This window comes from Cicer arietinum, chromosome 7 (assembly GCF_000331145.2).
Source record: "Cicer arietinum cultivar CDC Frontier isolate Library 1 chromosome 7, Cicar.CDCFrontier_v2.0, whole genome shotgun sequence".
Classification (NCBI taxonomy): Eukaryota; Viridiplantae; Streptophyta; class Magnoliopsida; order Fabales; family Fabaceae; genus Cicer; species Cicer arietinum.
In genome coordinates this window covers 4978985-5004245 of record NC_021166.2, presented here as the reverse complement: position 1 = coordinate 5004245, position 25261 = coordinate 4978985, and the positions used below count along the sequence as shown (strand labels likewise).

General features: G+C 28.1%; 4 protein-coding genes across 4 annotated transcripts; 2 read left to right on the top strand and 2 right to left on the bottom strand.

The window, feature by feature from the left end:
* Positions 1-366: 366 nt before the first annotated feature.
* LOC101498784 (probable protein phosphatase 2C 40) lies at positions 367-2611 on the bottom strand. The gene is made up of 4 exons (XM_004508166.4): positions 2424-2611; positions 1212-2315; positions 761-1025; positions 367-671 (listed from the first exon to the last, which is right to left on the bottom strand). Exons 2-4 carry the CDS (start codon positions 2304-2306, stop codon positions 544-546), a joined length of 1488 nt encoding a protein of 495 aa, XP_004508223.1. The 5' UTR covers positions 2307-2315; positions 2424-2611; the 3' UTR covers positions 367-543.
* A 2147-nt stretch (positions 2612-4758) lies between these two features.
* LOC101498444 (uncharacterized) lies at positions 4759-8952 on the bottom strand. The gene is made up of 8 exons (XM_027337191.2): positions 8721-8952; positions 8504-8650; positions 8299-8411; positions 7826-7918; positions 6999-7101; positions 6851-6925; positions 5347-5442; positions 4759-5073 (listed from the first exon to the last, which is right to left on the bottom strand). Exons 1-8 carry the CDS (start codon positions 8808-8810, stop codon positions 5014-5016), a joined length of 777 nt encoding a protein of 258 aa, XP_027192992.1. The 5' UTR covers positions 8811-8952; the 3' UTR covers positions 4759-5013.
* Positions 8953-12099: 3147 nt separating this feature from the next.
* Positions 12100-12858, top strand: LOC101498108 (putative F-box protein At1g67623). The gene has a single exon (XM_004508164.4). The coding sequence runs from the start codon at positions 12100-12102 to the stop codon at positions 12856-12858; it is 759 nt and encodes a 252-aa protein (XP_004508221.1).
* A 6690-nt stretch (positions 12859-19548) lies between these two features.
* Positions 19549-22049, top strand: LOC101497788 (putative F-box protein At1g67623). The gene is made up of 2 exons (XM_004508163.3): positions 19549-20301; positions 21945-22049. The coding sequence occupies exons 1-2, from the start codon at positions 19549-19551 to the stop codon at positions 22047-22049; spliced, it is 858 nt and encodes a 285-aa protein (XP_004508220.2).
* The last annotated feature ends 3212 nt before the right edge of the window (positions 22050-25261 follow it).

Sequence of the window (25261 nt, the reverse complement as noted above, 5' to 3'; positions counted from 1 at the left end):
ACAAATCAGGGTATCCTCTATTTGTATTTTTATGCACGTTCAGTTCTCCATTTGGTGTGTGGAGTTTGCCAGAGGTACGTCTTGGCCGTAAAAACTAACTTTCCAAACACACACTATGTCAAGGATCTCTCAAAAACCCTTAATATCTATCACTTGTGACACTATTTTGTGGTTGAGTTGCTCCACAAAAATAACTTGTATTCATGGGACAAAACGGTTAAGGTTGGTATTATGTCTGATTCCAAGTCGGTTAAGTTCGTTATAATTGTTTGTTCATTTTTTGTTGGTGTGTTTTATTATTTATTAGTCTTTTTTATTTAATAACTATTTTTTTTGGTGAATTGATTTGATAACTAATTCAAAAGGTAAACAATAGTAATTTTGATCACATGACATTATGTGACTATGAATTTAAAAAATAAGATTCACACAAATATGAATATATTTTACATATTAAGTACCCAATAGTTCTTGTAAAATGGCATATATACACTTTCGATAACACAAATTGATCCTATCAAATGCTACACGGCAAAGAGCATCTTAGATGCAAGTTGAAGCTTTTGAAGTCCTCTGATTCATCCCAAGCATGATCACTATGACAGTAATATCATCATGGTACTTTCTTCGCCTCCCAGCCGGAACATTCATCAACTCTTCCATGCTGAAACCTGCACAACCTTTACTCATTAATACAACACATAACAATCTATATTCATGCATATAAAAGTAAATTTAGCAGAAGATATAGAAAATGTACCTGCGGAATCAGCTGCTCTAGCCACAAGCTTCTCTATGAGAAACTTCGCCGGATCACCAAAAGGATTGCTTAAGATATAAGACTCTACAAGCTTCACAGCCTCTGCATTGCTGAAGAAGTCAAATAAACCATCACTCCCAACTATAACAAACTGATCAGAATTTGAGATTTTATGGACATTCAGTGACGGTTGAGTGGAAATATATGGTGGGCTTGTAAGATCACGAACTCTAAGGATTCCCATCAAAGCATCATTCAAAATTTTCTGCAAATGAATAATAATTACAAAAGAAACAAAATCAAATCTATATTTGGTAGGACAAAAAGTTTATGAAAATATATTAGGACAGATTCAATAAGCTGTTAACATTAACAATACTCTCTTATTTGATTAAAGAAAAGTTTTATATGATATGAAATTATTCAGAAAACAGTTTAACAAAATACAAACCTTTTTCAAGTATCCGACTCCGAACGCTCGAGTAACCTTCAATTTACCTTTCACTTTTCCTGCTACGACGACCTTGGGATCATGAGGATGGTCAGCCAGGAGTCTAGCTCTTTCAGATTCATTATCAACAGTGTGACTATCTGTAAGCTGTATAGCTTTGAGTCTCTCACTCTTGTTCCTTCTCTCATCTGTACTGCAAGTTGCCAAAACTGCTCTGCTGTCGCCAAGATTCAGTGTGTACAAATCATTACCATGAAGAAGCAAAAGTAAAACACAAGATCCAATAGAAACTAAATCTGGACGTTCCCCCATTTCCTGCTCAACCATGTACAAGAAATCATTCTCAGCCTGTTCAAGAGCACGTTCGAGGCTATCCAGCACCCCGTGCGAAAAAGACTCGCACGATGTTCTTGACAGAGAATGATCCTCATTACAATTAAGACTGTCATTCAACTTATATTGAAGAAATTCACCCAAACCCGCCTGGTTGGAAGCCGCGATGGAACCCGGCTCCAAGTCCCAAATTAACTTATCAAGGTAAGATATGATGGTGTCATATAAGGTACCGGCTAGAAAATCGGCTGCATCTCTTCCATTAAAGCCATCATAAATTGCACAAAAGAGCCAACCATTTTCTTCAGAACAGACTGCTTGAACTCTATCTTCACCAGCAGCTCCTCCTGCTACTTGAACTTCCTTGGCAATAAGAAAACCTTCACTACTGGAACGATCTATCGCATATTCAAGGGTATCACTGGGAGTTGAAGGACTGCAACTTAGGTAAGACAAAGTACTTGGAAGGGAAGATGATAATCTGTCGAGCCTTGAAAGACTTGGGGAAGAAGGTATTCTACGAAATGAATTAGGAGAGTCCCAACTTGGAAGGATTTCACCTCCTATCTTACCATTGCATATGTTTGTGTTGGCTAGAGTAGCATTTGCGCTTAAGGCTGCACCTGACAAACAAGAGAAACTACTTGTTCGACGGAGTTCGGGAAGGCTTTTGTAGCCGTTGCCGATCTCACAAGGAAAAGCTCTATCACTATTGCATTGATAGCCAAAACTTATTTTAAGTTCTCCTTCATGACTAACCATGTTTCTCTCCTACATTACAAATCCATTCTCAACATTATCAGCATCAATAGTTTATAAATTTCAAGAGAGAAAAAAAAATATAGCAAACTATTAAAAGAAAAAACAACAAGCACTTACCTCAGTTATGATGAAGGAACAGAGTCGAAAAATTCAGAGTGTCGCTAGCAATATTATATAGATGAAGAGAAGAGGGATTACGAGTTTATATATATAGAGAGATAGAAAGTGTTGGAGTGTGACTTTGAAAATCACAAAGTGGAAGAAGAGAGGAAAAATATTTGGACCGCGTGTGAACCAAAAAGCGATCAAGAATCTAACGAAATTGGAGGGTATATATTACATTGCACAACACGAGAGAAGCGGAAAATTGAAATTATTAGAAAATAATGGTAATGTGGTACTTTGTTATTTATCGCTACTCGCTTGAGTCCTATTTCCACACGTTACCTCATTTTCAACCAATCAACGTCCACTAAATCTTTTTCCTTTTTCTCTTTCAACACTCACTTCTTTTTTTCCTTTCAGTTGTATTTTTGTCCTCTCTTGTTAACTCTCGCTTTCTAGTTTCCAATTTTTGCTAAAGAATTTGCCTCATGCTTAAGGCTGTATTATTTGAAGCACCAAAATTAACACTGTAACTAATCACTGTATATCAATGAATGTGCAAGTGTGAACGTCGAATCTTAAGGTAAAAGATATAATATATTATAAAGTGTTGACATCCAAATCTGTGTTAAGGAACTATTTCTTTTTTGCTTTTCTCTTTTTCATTTCTTATTTTGAAAAAGTAAGATTTATTAGTTTTATGATTAAGCAAAATCGTACTAACTTTTTTCACTTTCTGGTCACTCTAGTTTTTAAATATTATTTTATAAATAAAATTTAGTGTTATAGAAAGATATTTGATCGAGATAGTTAAGACATTGAAATTTAAAAAGTACTTATAAAGATATTTATATTTAACTTTTTTTATAGAGACTAACCACACTCGAACCTGCAACTAGAGACAGATTTAATAATCATTATTCCCTCTATTGTTTTTGAACTAAATTCACATACTTTTTTAATTTAATTTAAATTCAAAGAAAATATAATTTTGTAAAACGAAGAGTGCATACATTCATAAAAATCGATCCTCGAGATAATTAAGATATATTTAAGGAACTGACAAGAAATCAGAGATCAAACTCCGACCAAATAATTAGAGTTCAAATGTCTAATACATCATATCACAATAATAATAATAATAATAATAATAATAATAATAATAATATATCATTAACATTTTATAAAACGAAGAGTGCATGCATTCAGAAAAATCGATCCTCGAGATAATTAAGATATATTTAAAGAACTAACAAGAAATCAGAGATCAAACTCCGACTAAATAATTATAGAGTTCAAATATCTAATACATCATATCACAATAATAATAATAATAATAATAATAATAATAATAATAATAATAATAATAATAATAATAATAATAATAATAATATATCATTAACATTTTAAATTGATCTTCTATAAAAACACGTTAGATTAAAAGTGTGTTTTTATATTAAAAAAATAATGTGTTTGTCAAACACATCAGTGTCGAAGATTCACACAGACACCACACAATATATGTAATTAGTGGATGGATTTAAGCTTCGTAAATTATATATATATTCATTTATAATAGTTGAATAGTAAACATGTGCGATTATCTAAACACTAGACCAATCCTTTGGTGTTTTTTTTACGGTAACCCTTTGGAGTTAAAGTTACTCAATTTCTTGCTTTTTTTAATTATTGAGGAAAGTAACATAAATTTGGGGTGAAAATTGATGTAACTTTATATTATGCAATAGGATAGGATGCCCATTATGTTGAATTATTGCCTAACATATGTTATGTATAGATGCTGCCAGGAAATTGAATGGCTCAACGTTAGGTTCCATTTGCTTATTGGGTTACTTTTGTGCCTCGTTTGACTAGTTAAAGAGTTCTTGACTCAAAATATAAACAGCACCAACCATATAAGAAGTTCCAAAAATAATAAATATACGATCCTTTCCAATGTACCATTCACATTTACATGGACCACTTTGTAGTAAGCCTAAGTTTCGCCTCGTTTTTTTGTAGACAACAAAGGACAAGGTGCCAAACTCACCAATACCACCCATTCAATGTGAGGAAAGAGAGTTCAAAATCATTGTGACTATGACGTGTGTGAAGCCTTAAGAAAAGAGAACAAAATCAAATACACGTTGGATATATTTGTAGGTTATAAACTGGTCAATATGCGTGAGTTTGAAGCAAAGCAAAGGATGGTTATTGAGTTTGATTCCATATTCAGAGGAGAAACCAAGATTTGGAATGAAGAGTAGAAAGAGAGGAGCATGTAAAGAATATCTCATATATACGTTGTATGTGTATGTGTGTGTGTCACTATCATCACACGCTAAGCTATGTCAGAATCAGATAATTGTTCTTTTCAAACTCATCATTCATACAAACTTGACAAAGTTTCCCTATGAAGCTATGAGTAGATATAACAGCTACTGTTTTGTTGTGGTATGAAAACCATAAATTGATCATTGTTCACAAGTGACTATTAATATGACTCCAATTTAGCTTTCTTAAAAGAAAAAGATTCAAATTTAGCTTGTCATCGCCATGGATCTCAAACAACATTTACTTGGCAGCAGACACATCCATGTAACTAAGATTCAACATTGTAAAATACTTTTGTCATTCCCTTCTTTGACCGAATTTGAGAAACCTGATCAAATACAAAGGTAACTTATTATACAAAACTGTTTACATAAATTAGCAGCCAAATATCACTAGACAAAAAAAACATCTTTTGTTATAGACCAAATCCTAAGCCTCCTAAACTACAAAGCTTTCAGTCCAAACAGTCTTGATAAAAATGACTTCATTATATACCAGATATATAACTTATTAAATGATGCTTGACTAATTACTAAGAGTAAATTAGTATACAAAATTGTCAAATCAACCTTCTTGTTGAGTAGTGAAATGGATTACACACCTTAATTTTTGTGATGTCCGAAATATCTACAACATGGGTACCACCACAGGGACAGCCAGGATTATCCCCTAACCGCACTATGCGAGGTGTGCTTTCCTGTGTGAGTTGATGTATTAATATCAGACAAATCACATACTAAACAACAAAAAAGACTGATTTTTGAGACGGAATTATAGCTGCTTTAAGTTGTTATAAAATAATCATCACAAAAGCTTAAACTGATATGTGAAAATGTGCCACGGTTTAATAATTTATATCTTCAATACACAACTAATGCAAGAGCCCTTTGGGCTTGAAGTGTGGAGAATACACAGGTCCACCTGTAATTCAATCTTCTTTATCATAAGAACGGTGCGGCAAAGATCCATAAACAGATACCGATACCTTTTCATAAACAGATTACCCCAAAAGTTTAAGATGTTAGGTGAAGATCCATAAATGTTTCTTATATTATTTCTCCAAAATTTAATTTCTGATAAATGTATAAGCATCTAATGTAATGTACATAATTGTAAGATAGAAATGCTCTCTGTCAGACAATTTCAAAGGATTCCTCCAATTCTGCAATAATAAATTACCACAAAAATCAAGGACAGTAGCTTTGGTGATGGTAGACATCTAGCATCCTAAAAATGCTTACTACTACCTGTTTCATAGTTTATGATTAAGAGCTGCAAATAAATACATTGATTGACATGTGTGATACATGATGTATGGTACAAGCACTGAGTTCAAGTAAACCACACTCTAATGCCATTTGAAAGGTAGCAAAATTGATAGAAGGAAATTTTGATGTTTTTGTGAACTTGAAAATATAAATTGAATTGAACAGAGAATTAAATGGTTGGAGCAATGCTCTGTACAAGATGATGTAAAAGATAAATCAAATTGTAAGAGAAAACCAACTTCTCTACTCAGCGCAAAACCACCCAAACAACTTTCTAAATTTCGGCTGCCTTTTCAGTTATGCCTCCCTCTCTCCTTCTAGAATATTCATGGCCTATTACCCTATGTCACCTGTAATTTCTTTTATAACATAATCTCCCTCATGTGTTATGCTCTCATGGGAGGTCCATAATGGAGGCCATCAACTTCTTTAAAGGGTTGGTCCAAGGTAAGATCAAGCCTAAAGCCAATTAACGCCTCAGATTGAAAAAATCATGGGAGAAGGCCTTAATGTTTAAATGTGCAAATTTGGTTAAATGGAGGTGAGACCATAAAATTAGTGAGAACAAATTATGTGAAAATGCCTCACACTGAACTCAGTGATGCTATGACCTAATACTATAATGTTGTCCACTGGCTTTCGACAGGGAAATCTAACGGAAGTTTATTGATTTAATCAAAAGAAAACAAACAGAAATTTTGCAACAGAGAATCCGGAAGGAATTTTGTACGATAACAAACTCACAGGCACCACAGTGTAACAAAACAAGTAGTTAAGAATAAAGAACACATTAACAGGAATTATTTGTAGCAAAGTATACAAATTTTTTAGACTGACCTTGGGAACATATTCAGGAAGAATACCACCACATAGCTTAGCAGCTTCGTCATACAGTAATATATCAGCAGAAACCTAAATGGCAAGGTAAAGATTTTCAGAACAAGGTGCCACATATAAATGGAAAATTATGAACACTTTAACTTACTTTTCCTCCCATGGAAATCAAAGCATTAGCCTCTTGCTCTAGTTCCTTTTGCTTGTTCTGCATTTCATTTTGTGGAATTACACCTTTATATTCAACCCAAGGCCTGGAAACAATACAATAGCAAGTGCAAAGCAAAGTTTGAAACTTCCTTACACGTTTGAACAGAATCTCATCTTTCTTTTAGTAAACATCTAAATTGATCCGAGAAGGTTATGGTTTCAACCCATTAGTTGTCTAAAGGTTTTTCAACCACATAAGTCACTTAAAAGTCTAAAATGTTTCAATCTTATTGAAGATTAAAGCATGGAAACAAGAGGAGGAATTTGGCATTGTTACATGTCTTTGAGGCATTAGTTGGTGAGAAAAAATTTTGAAGCGTAGATTTCCAAAAACTAAACTAGTTTCGATACCAAAAAGTGTGAAGTTCCATGCGGCGTGGAAATTGAGGTTATGGCTAGTTTATAATCACTCTCCTCAATCCATTGAGGCACCCTTTAACTAAAGACAACATAACATTGTGAGGAATTACACAAGGGTGATAATGTTCAGGTACACCGTAAAAGGTTGAGGGTAGTGAGGGGGCTTACACAAGACCCAATAACTCGAAAAGCCGGCGCAAAGACTTGAGGTCAAAACTAAACTAAATATGTTATACTGGATTAGCATTTAGCAATGATTTGATAGATGCAACATTGGCTCTTGAGCATGGATAATAAATTAGGAAAGTGCTTGCATGTTGCAAGTTGCAACCCATTTCAGGTTATGAGTTCATAGATGGTACATTCAGTAGACATTAAATGACATGAAAAGCTTCAAATGATATATACCCATCCGAAAAATGGTAAGCTTTTCCAGGCTCTAAATGACCCAATCCAATTTTTGGCAGACAAATGTCAAGCAAATGCCCTGCTGAATGCAACCTACACAAATAACAACAAATGAATTACAAATTTTCGGATAAGCAGTGCAGTGTAGTAATCACTAATCATATAATCAAATGAGAGTTTCTAAAAAAAAAACACTGCGTAATTATGCAAATAAAATCAAAGGTACAATACCACTCCTAAGAAACCATTGATTAAAAAGTATGTTCATAAGATCAATCAACAAGAGAAAATCAGGGCACAAATCAAGCAGAGAAGATAAAGCTTTAATTTTATTTATAATTTATACAAAACAAATCAGACAACTAATGCTAAACCCTAAACCCTAAAAAAAGAAAAAACTACTATAATTTTTTTAAGAATTACTAATGTAAGAAAAAAGATCGAAGAATATAATATATTGCAAAATTGTCTACCTGGAATTTAGTTTTCGCCTATGCTCATCAACAAAAAGTGAAACCTCCTTCCCTCTCTCGAGTATATCCTCAAACTCACCTCCCAAACCCTCAAAGACACCATAGTGTAAAACCTAAAAGAAACAAAAAACAATATAATTAACCAACTCTATTTGCAAAATTTAAAAACAAAAACCATAATTTTCAAAATAATAAATAAACCTACAATTCCATCTTTTGATCGAACATCGTTGACCAAAAACTTGAGATTTAAGCCTTGAAAATGTAAGAAGCCAGTATCTGCCGGTTGACCACCACCTTGTGGATAGAAAATAGTCCGATCCAATATCAAAACATGTCTCCCATCATCTCCCTTTCCAACATTTTCTCAAAGTTAAAAAGGCAAAATAAAATAATAAAAAAAATTAAAAAATTTAAAGTACCTTGTAGTGAGAAAGAAGTGTGGCAGTAGATTGGAGTTTCCACATGTCATGATAGTAATCTAACTCGGTAGGAATCTTATCCATGGACATTCTCACCACCGAATCCACTGTCTATGGGTTTGGTTTAGTTTAGTACAACAACAGTACAGTACCTGGCGGCGTCAGTCACCGTAACAATACCGTAAAATGAAGCCACCGTTGAACACGTGGATGGCACGAAACAACACATCACTTAGAGCATCTACAGCGGTGAACTCAATATGAGTTCTTTAGATGGGGTCCACTGTGCCACATCATCTTGAAGCAATTTACTCATTTTCTACTCCAACGGTGAACTCAACATGATTCAAGTTCTACCATGCCACATCACCCTAAATCAACTCATTCATTTTTATGGTTTAACTTTTAAAAAATCATATTATATTCCATTACTTTAATTTATACATTAATATTTAATTTTATTATAACTTAAAATATTAATTTAAATGAAAAAATAAATAAAAAAGTACGTTAATAAAAACTTTAATAAACTTTTGTAACAAAAATTGTGAAGAAAAAGTATGAGTAACAAATTGTTTCTATTAATGAGCTAACAATCGTCGTAATTAAAGGAGAAAAAAAAGGCTAACGGTGGTATATTAACTAAAAAAAAGCTAATGATTACAAAATTATTATTATTTAATAAATTAAAAAGAGGTTAACGGCTATAAATTAATAAAAAATGATAAATTTATTATTATTAATAAATTAATAAAAGGTATCGGTTATAATTATATTATTATTAAATTGTGAAAGTGGATAGAAAAAAAAACAAAAAAAAAGGTAACTGCTATGAAGCACCGTTCCTTCCTGACAGTACCGTGATGACAGCTTGGCACAACTCCAACGGTGAACCCACAAAAAACAGGAAGTTAAGTAATTACACGCTGGCGGACGAACTCATTTTCACTCCCGTTGTAGATGCTCTTACTTTTCTATTACGTAATCCTCATCCATTTTGACTTGGTCCAACCGCCATTAATCCACCAACAAACTCAATTGTATGTTTTTTTAGAACAAAAACAAAGCGATTGTCATATGCTTGTTATAAAAAACATAAATTATTGTCTTATTTTTTATTGCAGTGGTTGATAACATATTAACATCGGTCAGTTCAACTTAAAACTCACACAAGTGTAATAGTAAATTTTTAAATTTAAATTCGAAATATAGTGTAATAATATTAATAGTTGATTGTTGAATTTTGTTTTAATTTCTATAAAATATAATGAAAACATAATTAGTTGTATTGAATTTAATAATATTATAAATTTTATTTATTAAAATGATATTAATAATAGTAAGTAAAATAATTAAATGAGTTAGAGATATATTAAATACAAATATACTAGAAAAATAATTAATACTTTGTTGATAATATAAATTGATTGATATATTATATCAAATAAAATGACTGAATATTGCTTTTTAAGTAAAAAAATAAATATGTGTGACAATATTTCAAAAAATTCTTATTAAGTAGTACTAATTATGGATTGAAATTAAAATAATTAACTTATGTAATATTAACAAATCGTAAAACGGCCCTTATTTTAAAAAATTATCTGTTAAAATTAAAATTATTTAGCAACTGAAAATTGTTTTTATGATAGGAAGAAGTCTTTCATCTACATATAATAGGAGCAAACACCTTGTCTATAATTTACTTTTCTCTATCTTAAAAAGGTACAAAATTCTTACAATATATATATTGATTTTGATTTTTAGTTCTCGACCCCTTTAAAAAGAATTTGTTTTTATATAATATATTTTTTAAAAAAATATTTTTTTTAACTAAAAATCATTTTTTTTTAATAATGTTTGGTTTAAATTGTTGAAAAATTATTATGTTAAAAAAGTAATTTTTTATTAAAAAATAGTAGTTTATCATGTTTCGCCCATTAATGTAATTATTTTTACTCTTTTTCAAAATATGAAATTTCCATGCATTTTCTCTTTCACGCATTCAACTTCTTATGTCACCATTTTTTCTCTTTTCATGTGTTGTTTAATTGTCTTCTTCGAATTTTTATTGTTGTTTTCTATGTCTTTTATTTTAAATATTTTATTTATAAAGCAATATTCAATATCAATTTTTATTCGTTGTTTTGTGTTTATTTTTATTTTTTATTTTTTATATTGTAGGAGAATTTAACAAGTACTTAATTTTACTTGAATTGCGTCCAACAAATGGCTTAACGCAATAATAACAAATTTGAAGTGTCAAAATAGGATTTGAAATATTTTATATATTGTGTTTATAGTAAATTTCATGCATTTTAACTAGTTTTGGATAATCAAACTAAATACATGTAAAATGTGATATGACTTATAATTTTAGGGAAATTTTTACCTATAAATATAAAGATTAAATGTATGGACGTATTTAATTATATATATATATATATAAATAAGTATGTTAAATATTGTGGTGTACATATATATGTTTGTAAGTTTGGTTATATAATCGGTGTATTTTATAATTAAAATTTTAGTTGTTGTGTTGCTCAAATGTATATTAAGTATAATATATATACAACATCATGTATACTGATATGTGTAGAGCATATATAAATTGATATGCGTAGATCATCGTGTAGATTTATATGTGTGTAAAGATTAAAATTTATTTTCCTAATTATTTAAACGTACTTTGTTTTATTAGAGATTCAATTTTTAAAATTAGAATAGAAATTCTAAAATCTATTATTTGCCCATTTTTGGGATGATTTATTTATATTTTTATTTTTTAAGAGGATCTAAAAATTATAAAATAGATAATCTAAATTTATTGATTTGTTTAAGATAAAAAAAAAAAATAAAGAGAAATGAAATAGCAGTGGGAAGAAAAAAGTAGATAGAAATTGGAGAGAATCAATAAAAAAGATAGAAATGCATAATAGTAAATTAAAAAATAATAAATAATAGTAAATTAATTATTTTTATAATAGTAAATAACAAAAAATATCTGTAAAAAACTTAAATAAACACAATCAATGATATTTTCTTTTCGTATCTATTTTATGACGGTTTATTTCATATCTTATATAAGATTTAGTTTTTTTTACTTTTTTTACATCATATTTTATAAGATTTAGTCTTTTTTTACTTTTTTTACATCATATCTTATAAGATTTAGTTTTTTTTTTACTTTTTTTACATCATATCTTATTAAGATTTGTTTCCAATTTAACTGGGACTCTTTTTAATCATCCTATAAATAAGACTTAACACTGTTTAATTTATCAAATCATTCAACGCTTTCAAGCAAAAAACACACACACTAAAAAGGAAAGTTTGCAATCATTATTCTGTTTTCAACAAGGTTTAATTGAATCTCATGGCTTTATTAAGAGCGAAGAAAGAAATCAAGAAGCTTAAGCTTAGAAACGAATCCTCTCTGAGCATCACAAAATCTCTTCCAAAAGAGTTATTGGTAGAGATTGCGGGAAAAGTTGCATCACGTTCAATCGTTGATCTCTGCAAAATGAAACTAACTTGCAAAGAGTTTCTCAGCGCTTCAGAAGAAAGTTGCGTTTACCAACACGCATCAATGGAAAATTTTGCTTTGATTCCACTTCCATGGTTCACAGACGAAAAAGAAACTTCGTTCTTGAATCGTTGTAGAAATAGTGGTAACTTGGAGATTCTTTATCGTGAAGGAATGGTTCAATATTTCTGCTCTTTAACAATAGTGGATTCTGCTTTTGAGAATATAAAAAAAGCTGCTTTGGAGGGTCATCACGAAGCCAAGTATGTTTATTCTATGATTTTGATGAATTGTGATGAAGATGAAGAGAAAAGAAAACTTGGGTTTGATCTTTTTGGTGAGTTGAAAAGTTCTGGTGTTAGTGTTATAAGATGTAGAAAGAGGGTGAAAACTTTTGTTCAGAGTATGTGGGTGAAGAATCCTGTGGTGATTCGAAATCAAGGATTTTCTTTTGGTTGTTCTGGCACGTGTGAGACAGGGAAGAAGGTGGTGAAACATTCAACGAGGTGGTATGAGTTTGAGGATGAAGTTGATGCTGTTGGTGTTTCATGCAAATATTGCGATGGGGTTTATGAATTGGGTTTGTTTTGTAACGTGTTTAAGGTTTAATTACATGAAGATTGGAGAGAATAGAGTACAAGAACCACTCAAGCAAGCATATGAGAATAGGAACAAATATTATTCTTGTTTGAAGCTGTGTTTTCTTCCTCTGTTTTAGATTTTATATTAATTTTTCATAGATTGTAAAAAACTAAAAAAATACATTGTAGAAACTCAACATTATTAATTTGAAGTATAGTTATTATTATTCTTTTTTTAAATTTGTTTTTTCTTCCTCTCTTTTAGATTCTTGCAAATTATCCACACGTCATCGTATATTATATAAAACTAACAAAAAAACAAAAAAAAACAATAAAACCGACGAATTTATGGTTCACATAACTTTACTTATTTTAAAGAAATTTAAGATTTTTCTTTAGTTTCAATCTAAATAAATTTTTGTTTGAAATTTTTGTTACATTTATAATATTAATTTTATTTTTATTATACGAAGAACTATTTGTTTTGGGTGATTTTAAAATGCACTTTACACGTGATTGGTTATAAAACGTGTAAAACTGTGACTTTTGTTCATCTCAAGATATATATGATATAATGCATTTGAAAGTCGGTTTGGCATATCAATTGATAACAAACCTTTTTTTGTTTTAACTCTATAACTTAAGAGGAATCAACCTTTAACTCCTTGACTTTAATCATGTATTCATACAGTGAATTTAACTTCATTAACATATATAGACGATTGATCCACGCAAAATTTTTGCATATCGAACCACTAGTTATTTAGACATGTCATTGGCGCCATTAGAGCATATGTGATTTTACAACAAAATTTGCAAGATCACTGATAATAAATTAAATTACGTTGTTATTAATTATTTCCTAGCTTTTGGGTTAAATATTTGCTCTACATGTTTGTTTAGATAATTCCTTACATATTTATTGTAATTTTCTGCCGTGTATCTTGAGTGTATACAACCTGTTGTAAAGTTTGTGTATTCATGAAAATATAATTAAAGTTTGTATAAGTGCTGCATTGGCATATTTTTTTGGCATTTTTTTGGTATTTTCTCATGCATTCTTGTTTTCTGAAACTAAATATTTTATTAATGCTTGCAGCTGTTGAGGCAAAACTAGATAAAAATGCAAAGATAATAGTATAAATTTCATATATGCTGTAAGAATATTATAGTCCAAAACTGGTTATTGAGAATGTAGGTTTCTGTTATTGAGAATGTTTATTGGAAGGAATTTAGACTTTGGAAGGAACTTAGACTTTTTTCTCGGATCATGATACTTGCATTGCAGATAAGGAAAAGTTAATATATTTTTTTATGAACTATATATTCAATTCAAAATTAATTGAACTTTTTCATATTCTAGTATAAATAGAGTGAACATTAAAAAATGATGATTATGTATTATTTTGTTTTGAAACAGAATTACACAACAACTTGCTCGGTAGCATATTGGATATTGAAACTACTTCAGGTATATATATACATTATAAACTAGCACAAGAAAAATTAATAAATGTAGGCGTAGCACCAATACTTTATATTGAAAGCGTTTGTGATGTCTGACAATTAATAAACGAATGTGGTATAATTCAGTTGCTTATGTTTTCTCAAATTATTATTAATGTCTATGTGTTAGTATCAATGTTTGGTGTCTAGTTTCCATGTTTGTGTTTGTGCTTCATAGAATTTAATCAAAATAATATGGCCTCAAAGTTAAGTGCTTAGCACCTAAGATGTTGATTTGGTCTCAATTTCAAATATGGTTTAAAAACCAATAGAATATATATCAACATCAGGGCTAATATTTTCTTTCTTCTGTTGTCTTCTTATGTACCTATAACTGTAGGAATGAGTTCATATGAGGTTGTACTTTTATACAAAGGGAAAAGAGTTATAGCTTCCAAGGAAGAGCAGCAAACACAATGGAGTGTGTAGCAATTAATTATATATTCTGCATGTACATAGTTGCTGGCATAATTGGGTGCTTGTTTGGTCTTGGTGGAGGATTTATCTTGGGTCCACTTTTCATTGGACTAGGAATCCCTCCTTAGGTACCTTAACTTTATCTCATTCTCTTTTCCATGAAATCTATATGTAGGAGATTTATATATGGACTACTAATTAATTGAGATTTATGTGAGTATGTATGTTTGCAAATGACATTTTCTGCATCTATGTATGTAGTGGAATATTACCTTCTAGAAACGTTTTCCTATTCTATATGGTAAGTGTATAGATAAATGAAATTATGGAATATTTTGGGTTTTAACTCTCTAGTTTTAGGATAAAGGGTCTTAGTAATTCAAAGTTCGACTAAGAGGTAAGTATAGTTACTTATGACTTTGTTGTTTGTAAGAATTTACGTTTTTACCCATGAAAAATTTATGAGTAACTTTACCCATGGAGACTTGGTGAGTTATACTACCCACGAAAATTCCTTAAGTAAGTGTATCCCCACTGCTTTTTCGTCAGTAAATATTTTCTTAAGAGCGAAATAGCTACAAATCTGTGTCGGTATTTATCTGTGAGTAATTTTACGTTATTTACGGACTTGCCGTAGGTAAAAATAAGGTATTAAGAGTTTTTGTTATAGTGTATGTCTAAATAAAAAACTTTTTGTCACATCTTGGTTCTTTGATAACCGCATCAAATAGTTTAAGATAAGAAAGTAAACGGGATGAAAAGGATCTTTTATTTTTCTCATCCACTGCCTTTACAAATAAAGGTAATTAAGTAATAGGACGAGGAAACGATGAAAGGTGCCAATCGGTCAAAAAGATTACGACGAGAAAAACAGATTGAATATTTTTTCATGTACCCCTCAAATTAATTATATATCTCACAAATGTTTTCATAAATATTAAAAGTTTATTTTTAAACCTTTTTTAAAAATTATTTAAACACAAATTACACTTATGAAAACTTTAAAAAAAAATCCCGTACACAAGACCATATATAATAGTGTTTTCTTTTGAAGTTATTTTTAATTTTAAATTTTTATTACTTTGTTATTTATTTAATTTATTTATTTTAACTCGTTTTTTTAAAAGAAGTGTACCATAAAACTTTTTTTAATTAGTTTTCTAATACATGAGTTTATTGATATACAACTTTTTAACTTTCTGTACCAGAAAATTTTAAAAAAAATTTTAACACTTACATCTTATAACAAAATTTCTGATAATTTCTAAAAAAATCTTTTATATGTACCGAAATATTTGAATTATTTAGCAGTTGGTAAAATAATAAACAAAATCAATAATATATTTGACATTTTAAAAAATTTATGGAGATTTAGGTATAAATATGGAAAATTTATGGAGATTTAGGTATAAATATGGAGGTATTGAAATTTGTGGTTCATACAATTTTCAAACAAATATTGCAGAATTTATAAAAACTATCATCGTGTTGAATGTTGCTTCATTTTAGCCACAAGCAATATAAATCCCCTGTCAGCATCACCCTCAACAGAAAAACAAAATAATAAAAACGCAATCAGAGTAAATCACACAAGTGCATTACTCAAACATCTAACAGTAAAAGATAATTTTGAAGGTGTAAAATTTATTTTGATATATTTAGTTATTTTAAAGTAAAAATTGATTTTATCTTTAAAATTAATTTTAATTTGAAATTGAAATTTATAATTTTTTACTTTGCACATAATTTTTACAATAAAATTTATTATTTAATTTATTTTTACGTAAATATATTCAAATATAATTTATTATACATTAAAATTACTTTTAAATAAAAATTAATTTTATGAAAATAATTTATTAAAAACTAATTTTTACCATCACAAATAAAATATATATATGTTAGATATTACAAAGAATTATCGTGATTTTACAATAGTAGTTTTTCAAAATCTCGATAACTCAGTATTATTCTAACAAATAATATTGTGTGATAACAAACATGTATTGTCAGGGAAAGATCAAAATATAATAATCAAGACTCAAATTCTAACATGGATGTAGATGCACACAAACTACCAGAAAGATAATTTATTCTCTCTTTTTTCTTTTTTACAATAGAAATAGAATATATATTGCATTTGTATAAAATTATGCAGCTGCTATAGAAGCCATTTCGAACCAAAAGTAGTTACTATGGTTAACTAGTTACTACTTTAAGGGAGGATTCAATATTTCTTATTGGCTAAGTATATAAATTAATAAAAATTTAATATTAAATAGTTAAAGTACTAAACTAATCTAATGATATTTTAAAGTCTTATTAATAATATGTCATAAAAAAAATCATTTGAAATATGCAATGTAAACTTTTATAAAAATATCTCTAAAATTGACAATATAATTTAAAATAATTAATATTCGAATGAATTTTTTAGAATACTTGTATCCGTACTACCAGTTAACTACCTCTGTTCAGATAAATTAATCTTAGAGTTTATTTGATAAAACAAGTGAGATGCATAACTTGAAATTTGATATACATTACTTACATTTACACGGTTGAAATATTGGTAATAGTTCGATTGAGATTATTAATTCAAATTTAAGTTTTGTAATTTAAATTATAAAATAAAAACACACATTTTTATAAAATATTTGATTTCAATCCAATAAACAATTAAGTATCAATTGTGTGAATTGACTTTGGCATGCTTGTAAGAGACTACACTAACAAATGTTGCATTTTGCATTGAGATTATAAATTTTGCATATGGTAAAAATTTGTTTAAGTTAAAACTCACGTTATTATTCCCAAGTCATTTGTTTAACAAAATCAGTTTTAAATGTTGTTTAAGTTATCACAAGGGAGATAAGTTTGGTAATGTTATTATTACATTAGAAATCGAGGACTCCATTATCAATATTTAATTATTCACGTATATTTAAAAGTAGGAGAGAAATAGGAACATTTTCTTTTAAACACCCACTTTAATTTTTAGGATGCAATTTTTTGAAATTTCAAAAATAACTTTCATCACATGATTGTATATCCAACTTAAAATCTTCTAATAATCTAAACGGTAGGACATTTTAATATGTAATTTTTAAAATAAAATATCTTGAAAGTTTTATTTAAAAAAATAGATGATATTTAAAAAAAAAACTTACAAATCAAATTAATTAGATAAAAGACTCTCAAAATAAAGTATTTTGAAATTCTTTAAAAAGATAACAGAGGATTTTATTTTATTTTTTATTTTTTTAAAAAACGTCCTCACACCATTTTTTTAACGCATAGATATTTTGTGAATTTAATTTTATATTTGATTGATATATTTTATCAAATTAAATGATTGAATATTGTTTAATTGAATCTATTTTTTTAAAATTAAAAATCATTTTTTTAATAATGTTTGGTTTATATTTTTGAAAAATTATTATGTTAAAAAAGTAATTTTTTATTAAAAAAATATAAAAATAGTAGTTTTTCCTGTTTCTGCTATAGATGTAATTATTTTTACTCTTTTTCAAAATATGAAATTTTCATGTATTTCTCTTTGACTCATTCAATTTCTCATGTCATTTTCTCTTTCACGCATTCAACTTCTTATGTGCTCGTTTCTTTCTCTTTTCATGTGTTGTCTAATTATCTTCTTTAAATTTGTTGTTGTTTTATATGTCTTTTATTTGAATTATTTTATTTATATAGCAGTATTTAATAACAATTTTTATTTGTTGTTTTGTGTTTATTTTTATTTTTTATATTGTAAGAGAATTTAACAAGTACTTTTCATTTGAATTGCCTCTAAGAAATGGCTTAACGCAATAATAAATTTTTTGAAGTGTCAAATATGATTTGAAATATTTTATTTATTGTGTAATAGTAAAAATCATGCATTTTAACTAGTTTTGGATAATCAAACTAAATGCATCTAAAACAAAACGTGATATGACTTATAATTTTGAAGAAATTTTTACCTATAAATATGATTAAATGAATGGATGTATTTAATTTTATATATATAAAAAAAGTATGTTAAATATTGTGGTGTACATATATGTGTTTGTAAGTTTGCTTCTATGACCAGTATATCTTATAATTAAAATTGTGGTTATTTTGTTGCCTAAATGTATAATTGAGTATAGTATATATAGTGTAGATTTATATGTGTATAGAGATTAAAATTTTATTATTTTTTTATTATTAAGATGTACTTTTTTTTATTAAAAATCCAATTTTTAAAATTAGAATAGAAGTTTCAAAATCTATTATTTGCATATTTTTGTAATGATGTATTTATATTTTTATTTTTCAGGAGAATTCGAAAATTATAAAATAGATAACCTAAATTTATTGATTTGTTTAAGATAAAAAGAAGAAATAAAAAGAAATGAGATAGTAGAGTGAAGAAAAAAGTAGATAGAAAATGGAGAGAATCAATAAAAAAGATAGAAATACATAATAGTAAATTAAAAAATAATAAATAATAATAAATTAATTATTTTTATAATAGTAAACAACAACAAATATCTGTGAAAAACTTAAATAAACACAATTTCGTATCTATTTTATGGCGGTTTATTTCATATCTTATATAAGATTTAGTTTTTTTTACTTTTTTACATCATATCTTATAAGATTTGTTTCCAATTTAACTTCAGACTCTTTTTAATCATCCTATAAATAGGACTTAACACTGTTCAATTTATCAAATCTTTCAATCAAAACACACACACCAAAAAGGAAAGTTTGCAATAGTTATTTTGTTTTCAACAAGGTTTAATTGAATCTCATGGCTTTATTAAGAGCGAAGAAAGAAATCAAGAAGCTTAAGCTTAGAAACGAATTCTCTGTGAGCATCACAAAATCTCTTCCAAAAGAGTTATTGGTAGAGATTGCGGGAAAAGTTGCATCACGTTCAATCGTTGATCTCTGCAAAATGAAACTAACTTGCAAAGAGTTTCTCAGCGCTTCAGAAGAAAGTTGCGTTTACCAACACGCATCAATGGAAAATTTTGCTTTGATTCCACTTCCATGGTTCACAGACGAAAAAGAAACTTCGTTTTTGAATCGTTGTAGAAATAGTGGTAACTTGGAGATTCTTTATCGTGAAGGAATGGTTCAATATTTCTGCTCTTTAACAATAGTGGATTCTGCTTTTGAGAATATAAAAAAAGCTGCTTTGGAGGGTCATCACGAAGCCAAGTATGTTTATTCTATGATTTTGATGAATTGTGATGAAGATGAAGAGAAAAGAAAACTTGGGTTTGATCTTTTTGGTGAGTTGAAAAGTTCCGGTGTTAGTGTTATAAGATGTAGAAAGAGGGTGAAAACTTTTGTTCAGAGTATGTGGGTGAAGAATCCTGTGGTCATTCGAAATCAAGGATTTTCTTTTGGTTGTTCTGGCACGTGTGAGACAGGGAAGAAGGTGGAGAAACATTCAACGAGGTGGTGTGAGTTTGAGGATGAAGTTGATGCTGTTGGTGTTTCATGCAAATATTGCGATGGGGTTTATGAATTGGGTTTGTTTTGTAACATGTTTAAGGTTTAATTACATGAAGATTGGAGAGAATAGAATACAAGAACCACTCAAGCAAGCATATGAGAATAGGAACAAATAATATTCTTGTTTGAAGTTGTTTTTTCTTCCTCTGTTTTAGATTTTATATTAATTCTTCAATAGATTGTAGAAAAGTCAAAAAATACATTGTAGAAACTCAACATTATTAATTTGAAGTTTGGTTATTATTATTCTTTTTTTAAATTTGATTTTTCTTCCTCTGTTTTATATTCTTGCTAATTATCCAGACGTCGTCGTATATTATATAAAACTAACAAAAAAAATAAAAAAAACAATAAAATCGACAAATTCATAGTTCATATAACTTTACTTATTTTAAAGAAATTTAGGATCTTTCTTTAGTTTCAATCTAAAAAAAAATTTGTTTGAAATTTTTGTAAAATTTATAATATTAATTTTATTTTTATTAAACGAAGAACTATTTGTTCTAGGTGATTTTAAAATCCACTTTTCATGTGATTGGTAGGTGATTTTAAAATCCACTTTTCATGTGATTGGTTATAGTACGTGTAAAACTGGCTTTTGTTCATCTCGACATGTGAAAGCAAAATTTTTGCATATCGAACCACTAGTTCTTTAGGCATGTCATTGGCACCATTAACGCGTATTTGATTTTACAACAAAATTTGCAAAATCACTGATAATAAATTAAATTATGTCGATATTAATTATTTCTTAGCTTTTGGGTTAAATATTTGCTCTACATGTTTGTTTAGATAATTCCTTACATATTGTAATTTTCTGCCGTGTATCTTGAGTGTATACAACCTGTTGTAAAGTTTGTGTATTCAAGGTGCTGCATTGGCTTTTTTTTGGCATTTTTTGGTATTTTCTCATGCATTCTTGTTTTCTAAAACTAAATATTTTATTAATGCTTGCAGCTGTTGAGACAAAACTAGATAAAAATGCAAAGATAATAGTATAAATTTCATATATGCTGTAAGAATATTATAGTCCAAACCTAGTTATTGAGAAAGTAGGTTTCTGTTATTGAAAATGTTTATTGGAAGGAATTTAGACTTTGGAAGGAACTTGGACTTTTTTTTTCTGTCTGGATCATGATACTTGCATTGCAGATAGGAAAAGTTAATATATTTTTTTATGAACTATATATTCAATTTATAATTAATTGAACTTTTTCATATTCTAGTATAAATGGAGTGAACATTAAAAAATGATGATTATGTATTATTTTGTTTTGAAACAGAATTACACAACAACTTGCTCGGTAGCATATTGGATATTGAATCTACTTGAGGAATATATATACATAAACTAGTACAGAAAAATTAATAAATGTAGCACCAATACTTTATATTGAAAGCGTATGTGATGTCTGATAATTAATAGACGAATGTGGTATAATTCAGTTACTTATGTTTTCTCAAATTATTATTAATGTCTATGTGTTAGTGTCAATGTTTGGTGTTTAGTTTCCATGTTTGTGTTTGTGCTTCATAGAATTTAATAAAAATAATATGGCCTCAAAGTTAAGTGTTTAGCACCTAAGATGTTGATTTGGTCTCAATTTCAAATATGGTTTAAAAACCAATAGAATATATATCAGCATCATGGCTAATATTTTCTTTCTTCTGTTGTCTTTTCAGGTACCTATAACTGTAGGAATGAGTTCATACGAGGTTGTACTTTTATACAAAGGGAAAAGAGTTATAGCTTCCAAGGAAGACCAGCAAACACCATGGAGTGTGTAGCAATTAATTATATATTCTGCATGTACATAGTTGCTGGCATAATTGGGTGCTTGTTTGGTCTTGGTGGAGGATTTATCTTGGGTCCACTTTTCATTGGACTAGGAATCCCTTAGGTACCTTAACTTTATCTCATTCTCTTTTCCATGAAATCTATATGTAGGAGATTTATATATGGACTACTAATTAATTGAGATTTATGTGAGTATGTATGTTTGCAATGACATTTTCTGCATCTATGTATGTAGTGGAATATTTCCTTCTCGAAACGTTTTCCTATTCTATATGGTAAGTGTATAGATAGATAAAATTATGGAATATTTTGGGTTTTAACTCTCTGGTTTCAGGATAAAGGGTCTTAGTAATTCAAAGTTCGACTAAGAGGTAAGTATAGTTACTTATGACTTTGTTGTTTGTAAGAATCTACGTTTTTACCCATAGAAAATCTATGAGTAACTTTACCTATGAAGACTCGGTAACGGAAATTCTTTAAGTAAGTGTATCCCCACTGTTTTTCGATCGGTAAATATTTTCTTACGAGCGAAATAGCTACGAATCTATGACCGTATTAATCTGTGAGTAATTTTACATTATCTACAGACTTGCCGTGGGTAAAAATAAGGTATTAAGAGTTTTTCTTATAATATATGTCTAAATAAAAAACTTTTTGTCAGATCTTGGTTCTTTGATAACCGCATCAAATAGTCTAAGAAAGTAAATGGGATGAAAAATATCCTTTATTTTTCTCATCCACTGCCTTTACAGATAAAGGTAATTAACTAATAGGATGAGGAAACGATGAAAGGTGCCAATCGGTCAAAAAGTTTACGACAAGAAAATCAGATTGAATATTTTTTCATGTACCCCTCAAATTAATTATATATCTCACAAACTAAAGAGAAATATATAAATATCTTCATAAATATTAAAAGTTTGAGATTTTCATCATTTCACCATTTAAATTTTATAGAAATGAATTAGAAAAAATTATTTTTTTAAAGTTTATTTAATCACAAATTACACTTTTGAAAACTTAAAAAAAAAATATAAATCCGGTACACAAGACCATATATAATAGTGTTTTTTTAGAAGTTCTTTTTAATTTTAAATTTTTATTACTTTGTTATTTATTTAATTTATTTATTTCAACTTGTTTTTTTAAAAGAAGTGTATCATAAAACTTTTTTTAATTACTTTTTCAATACATGAGTTTATTGATATATACAACTTTTTAACTTTCTGTACCAGAAAATTTTAAATAAAATTTTAACACGTACATCTTATAAAAAAAATTCTGATAATTTCTAAAAAAAAAATTATATGTACACAAATATTTGAATTATTTAGTAGTTGGTAAAATAATAAACAAAATCAATAATATATTTGACATTTTAAAAAATTTATGGAGATTTAGGTATAAATATGGAGGTATTGAAATCTGTGGTTCATACAATTTTCAAACAGATATTGCAGAATTTATAAAAACTATCATCATGTTGAATGTTGCTTCATTTTAGCCACAAGCAATATAAATCCACTGTCAGCATCACCCTCAACAGAAAAACAAAATAATAAAAACGCAATCAGAGTAAATCACACAAGTGCATTACCCTAACATCTAATAGTAAAAAATAATTTTGAAGGTGTAAAATTTATGTTGATATATTTAGTTATTTTAAAGTAAAAATTGATTTTATTTTTAAAATTAATTTTAATTTGAAATTGAAATTTATAATTTTTTACTTTGCACATAATTTTTACAATAAAATTTATTATTTAATTTATTTTTACGTAAATATATTCAAATATAATTTATTATACATTAAAATTACTTTTAAATAAAATTAATTTTATGAAAATAATTTATTAAAAACTAGTTTTTACCATCACAAATAAAATATATGTTAAATATTACAAAGAATTATCGTGATTTTACGATAGTAGTTTTTCAAAATCTCGATAACTCAGTATTATTCTAACAAATAATATTGTGTGATAACAAACATTTATTGTCAGGGAAAGATCAAAATATAATAATCAAGACCCAAATTCTAACATGGATTAGATGCAGAGAAACTACCAGAAAGATAATTTATTCTCTTTTTTTTTTTTTACAATAGAAATAGAATATATATTGCATTTGTATAAAATTATGCAGCTGCTATAGAAGCCATTTCGAACCAAAAGTAGTTACTATGGTTAACTAGTTACTACTTTAAGGGAGGATTCAACATTTCATATTGGCTAAGTATATAAATTAATAAAAATTTAATATTAAATAGTTAAAGTACTAAACTAATGTAATGATATTTTAAAGTCTTAATAATAATATGTCATAAAAAAAATCATTTGAAACATGCAATGTAAACTTTTTTAAAAATATACCTAAAATTGACAATATAATTTAAAATAATTAATGTTCGAATGAATTTTGCTACCTGTTAACTACCTCTGTCCAGATAAATTAATCTTAGAGTTTATTTGATAAAACAAGTGAGATACACTCTGATATATTTTATGTGACTTGAAATTTGATATACGTTACTTACATTTACACGGTTGAAATATTGGTAATAGTTCGATTGAGATTATTGATTCAAATTTAAGTTTTGTAATTTAAATTATAAAATAAAAACACACATTTTTATAAAACATTTGATTTCAATCCAATAAACAATTAAGTCTCAATTGTGTGAATTGACTTTGGCATGCTTGTAAGAGACTACACTAACAAATGTTGCATTTTGCATTGAGATTATAAATTTTGCATATGGTAAAAATTTGTTTAAGTTAAAACTCACGTTATTATTCCCAAGTCATTTGTTTAACAAAATCAGTTTTAAATGTTGTTTAAGTTATCACAAGGGAGATAAGTTTGGTAATGTTATTTTTACATTAGAAATTGAGGACTCCATTATCAATATTTAATTATTCACGTATATTGAAAAGTAGGAGAGAAATAGGAACACTTTCTTTTAAACACCCACTTTAATTTGTAGGATGCAATATTTTGAAATTTAAAAAAATAACTTTCATCACATGATTGTATATCCAACTTAAAATCTTCTAATAATCTAAACGGCGGTAGGACATTTTAATATGTAATTTTTAAAATAAAATATCTTGAAAGTTTTATTTAAAAAAACAGATAATATTTAAAAAAACCTTACAAATCAAATTAATTAGATAAAAGACTCTCAAAATAAAGTATTTTG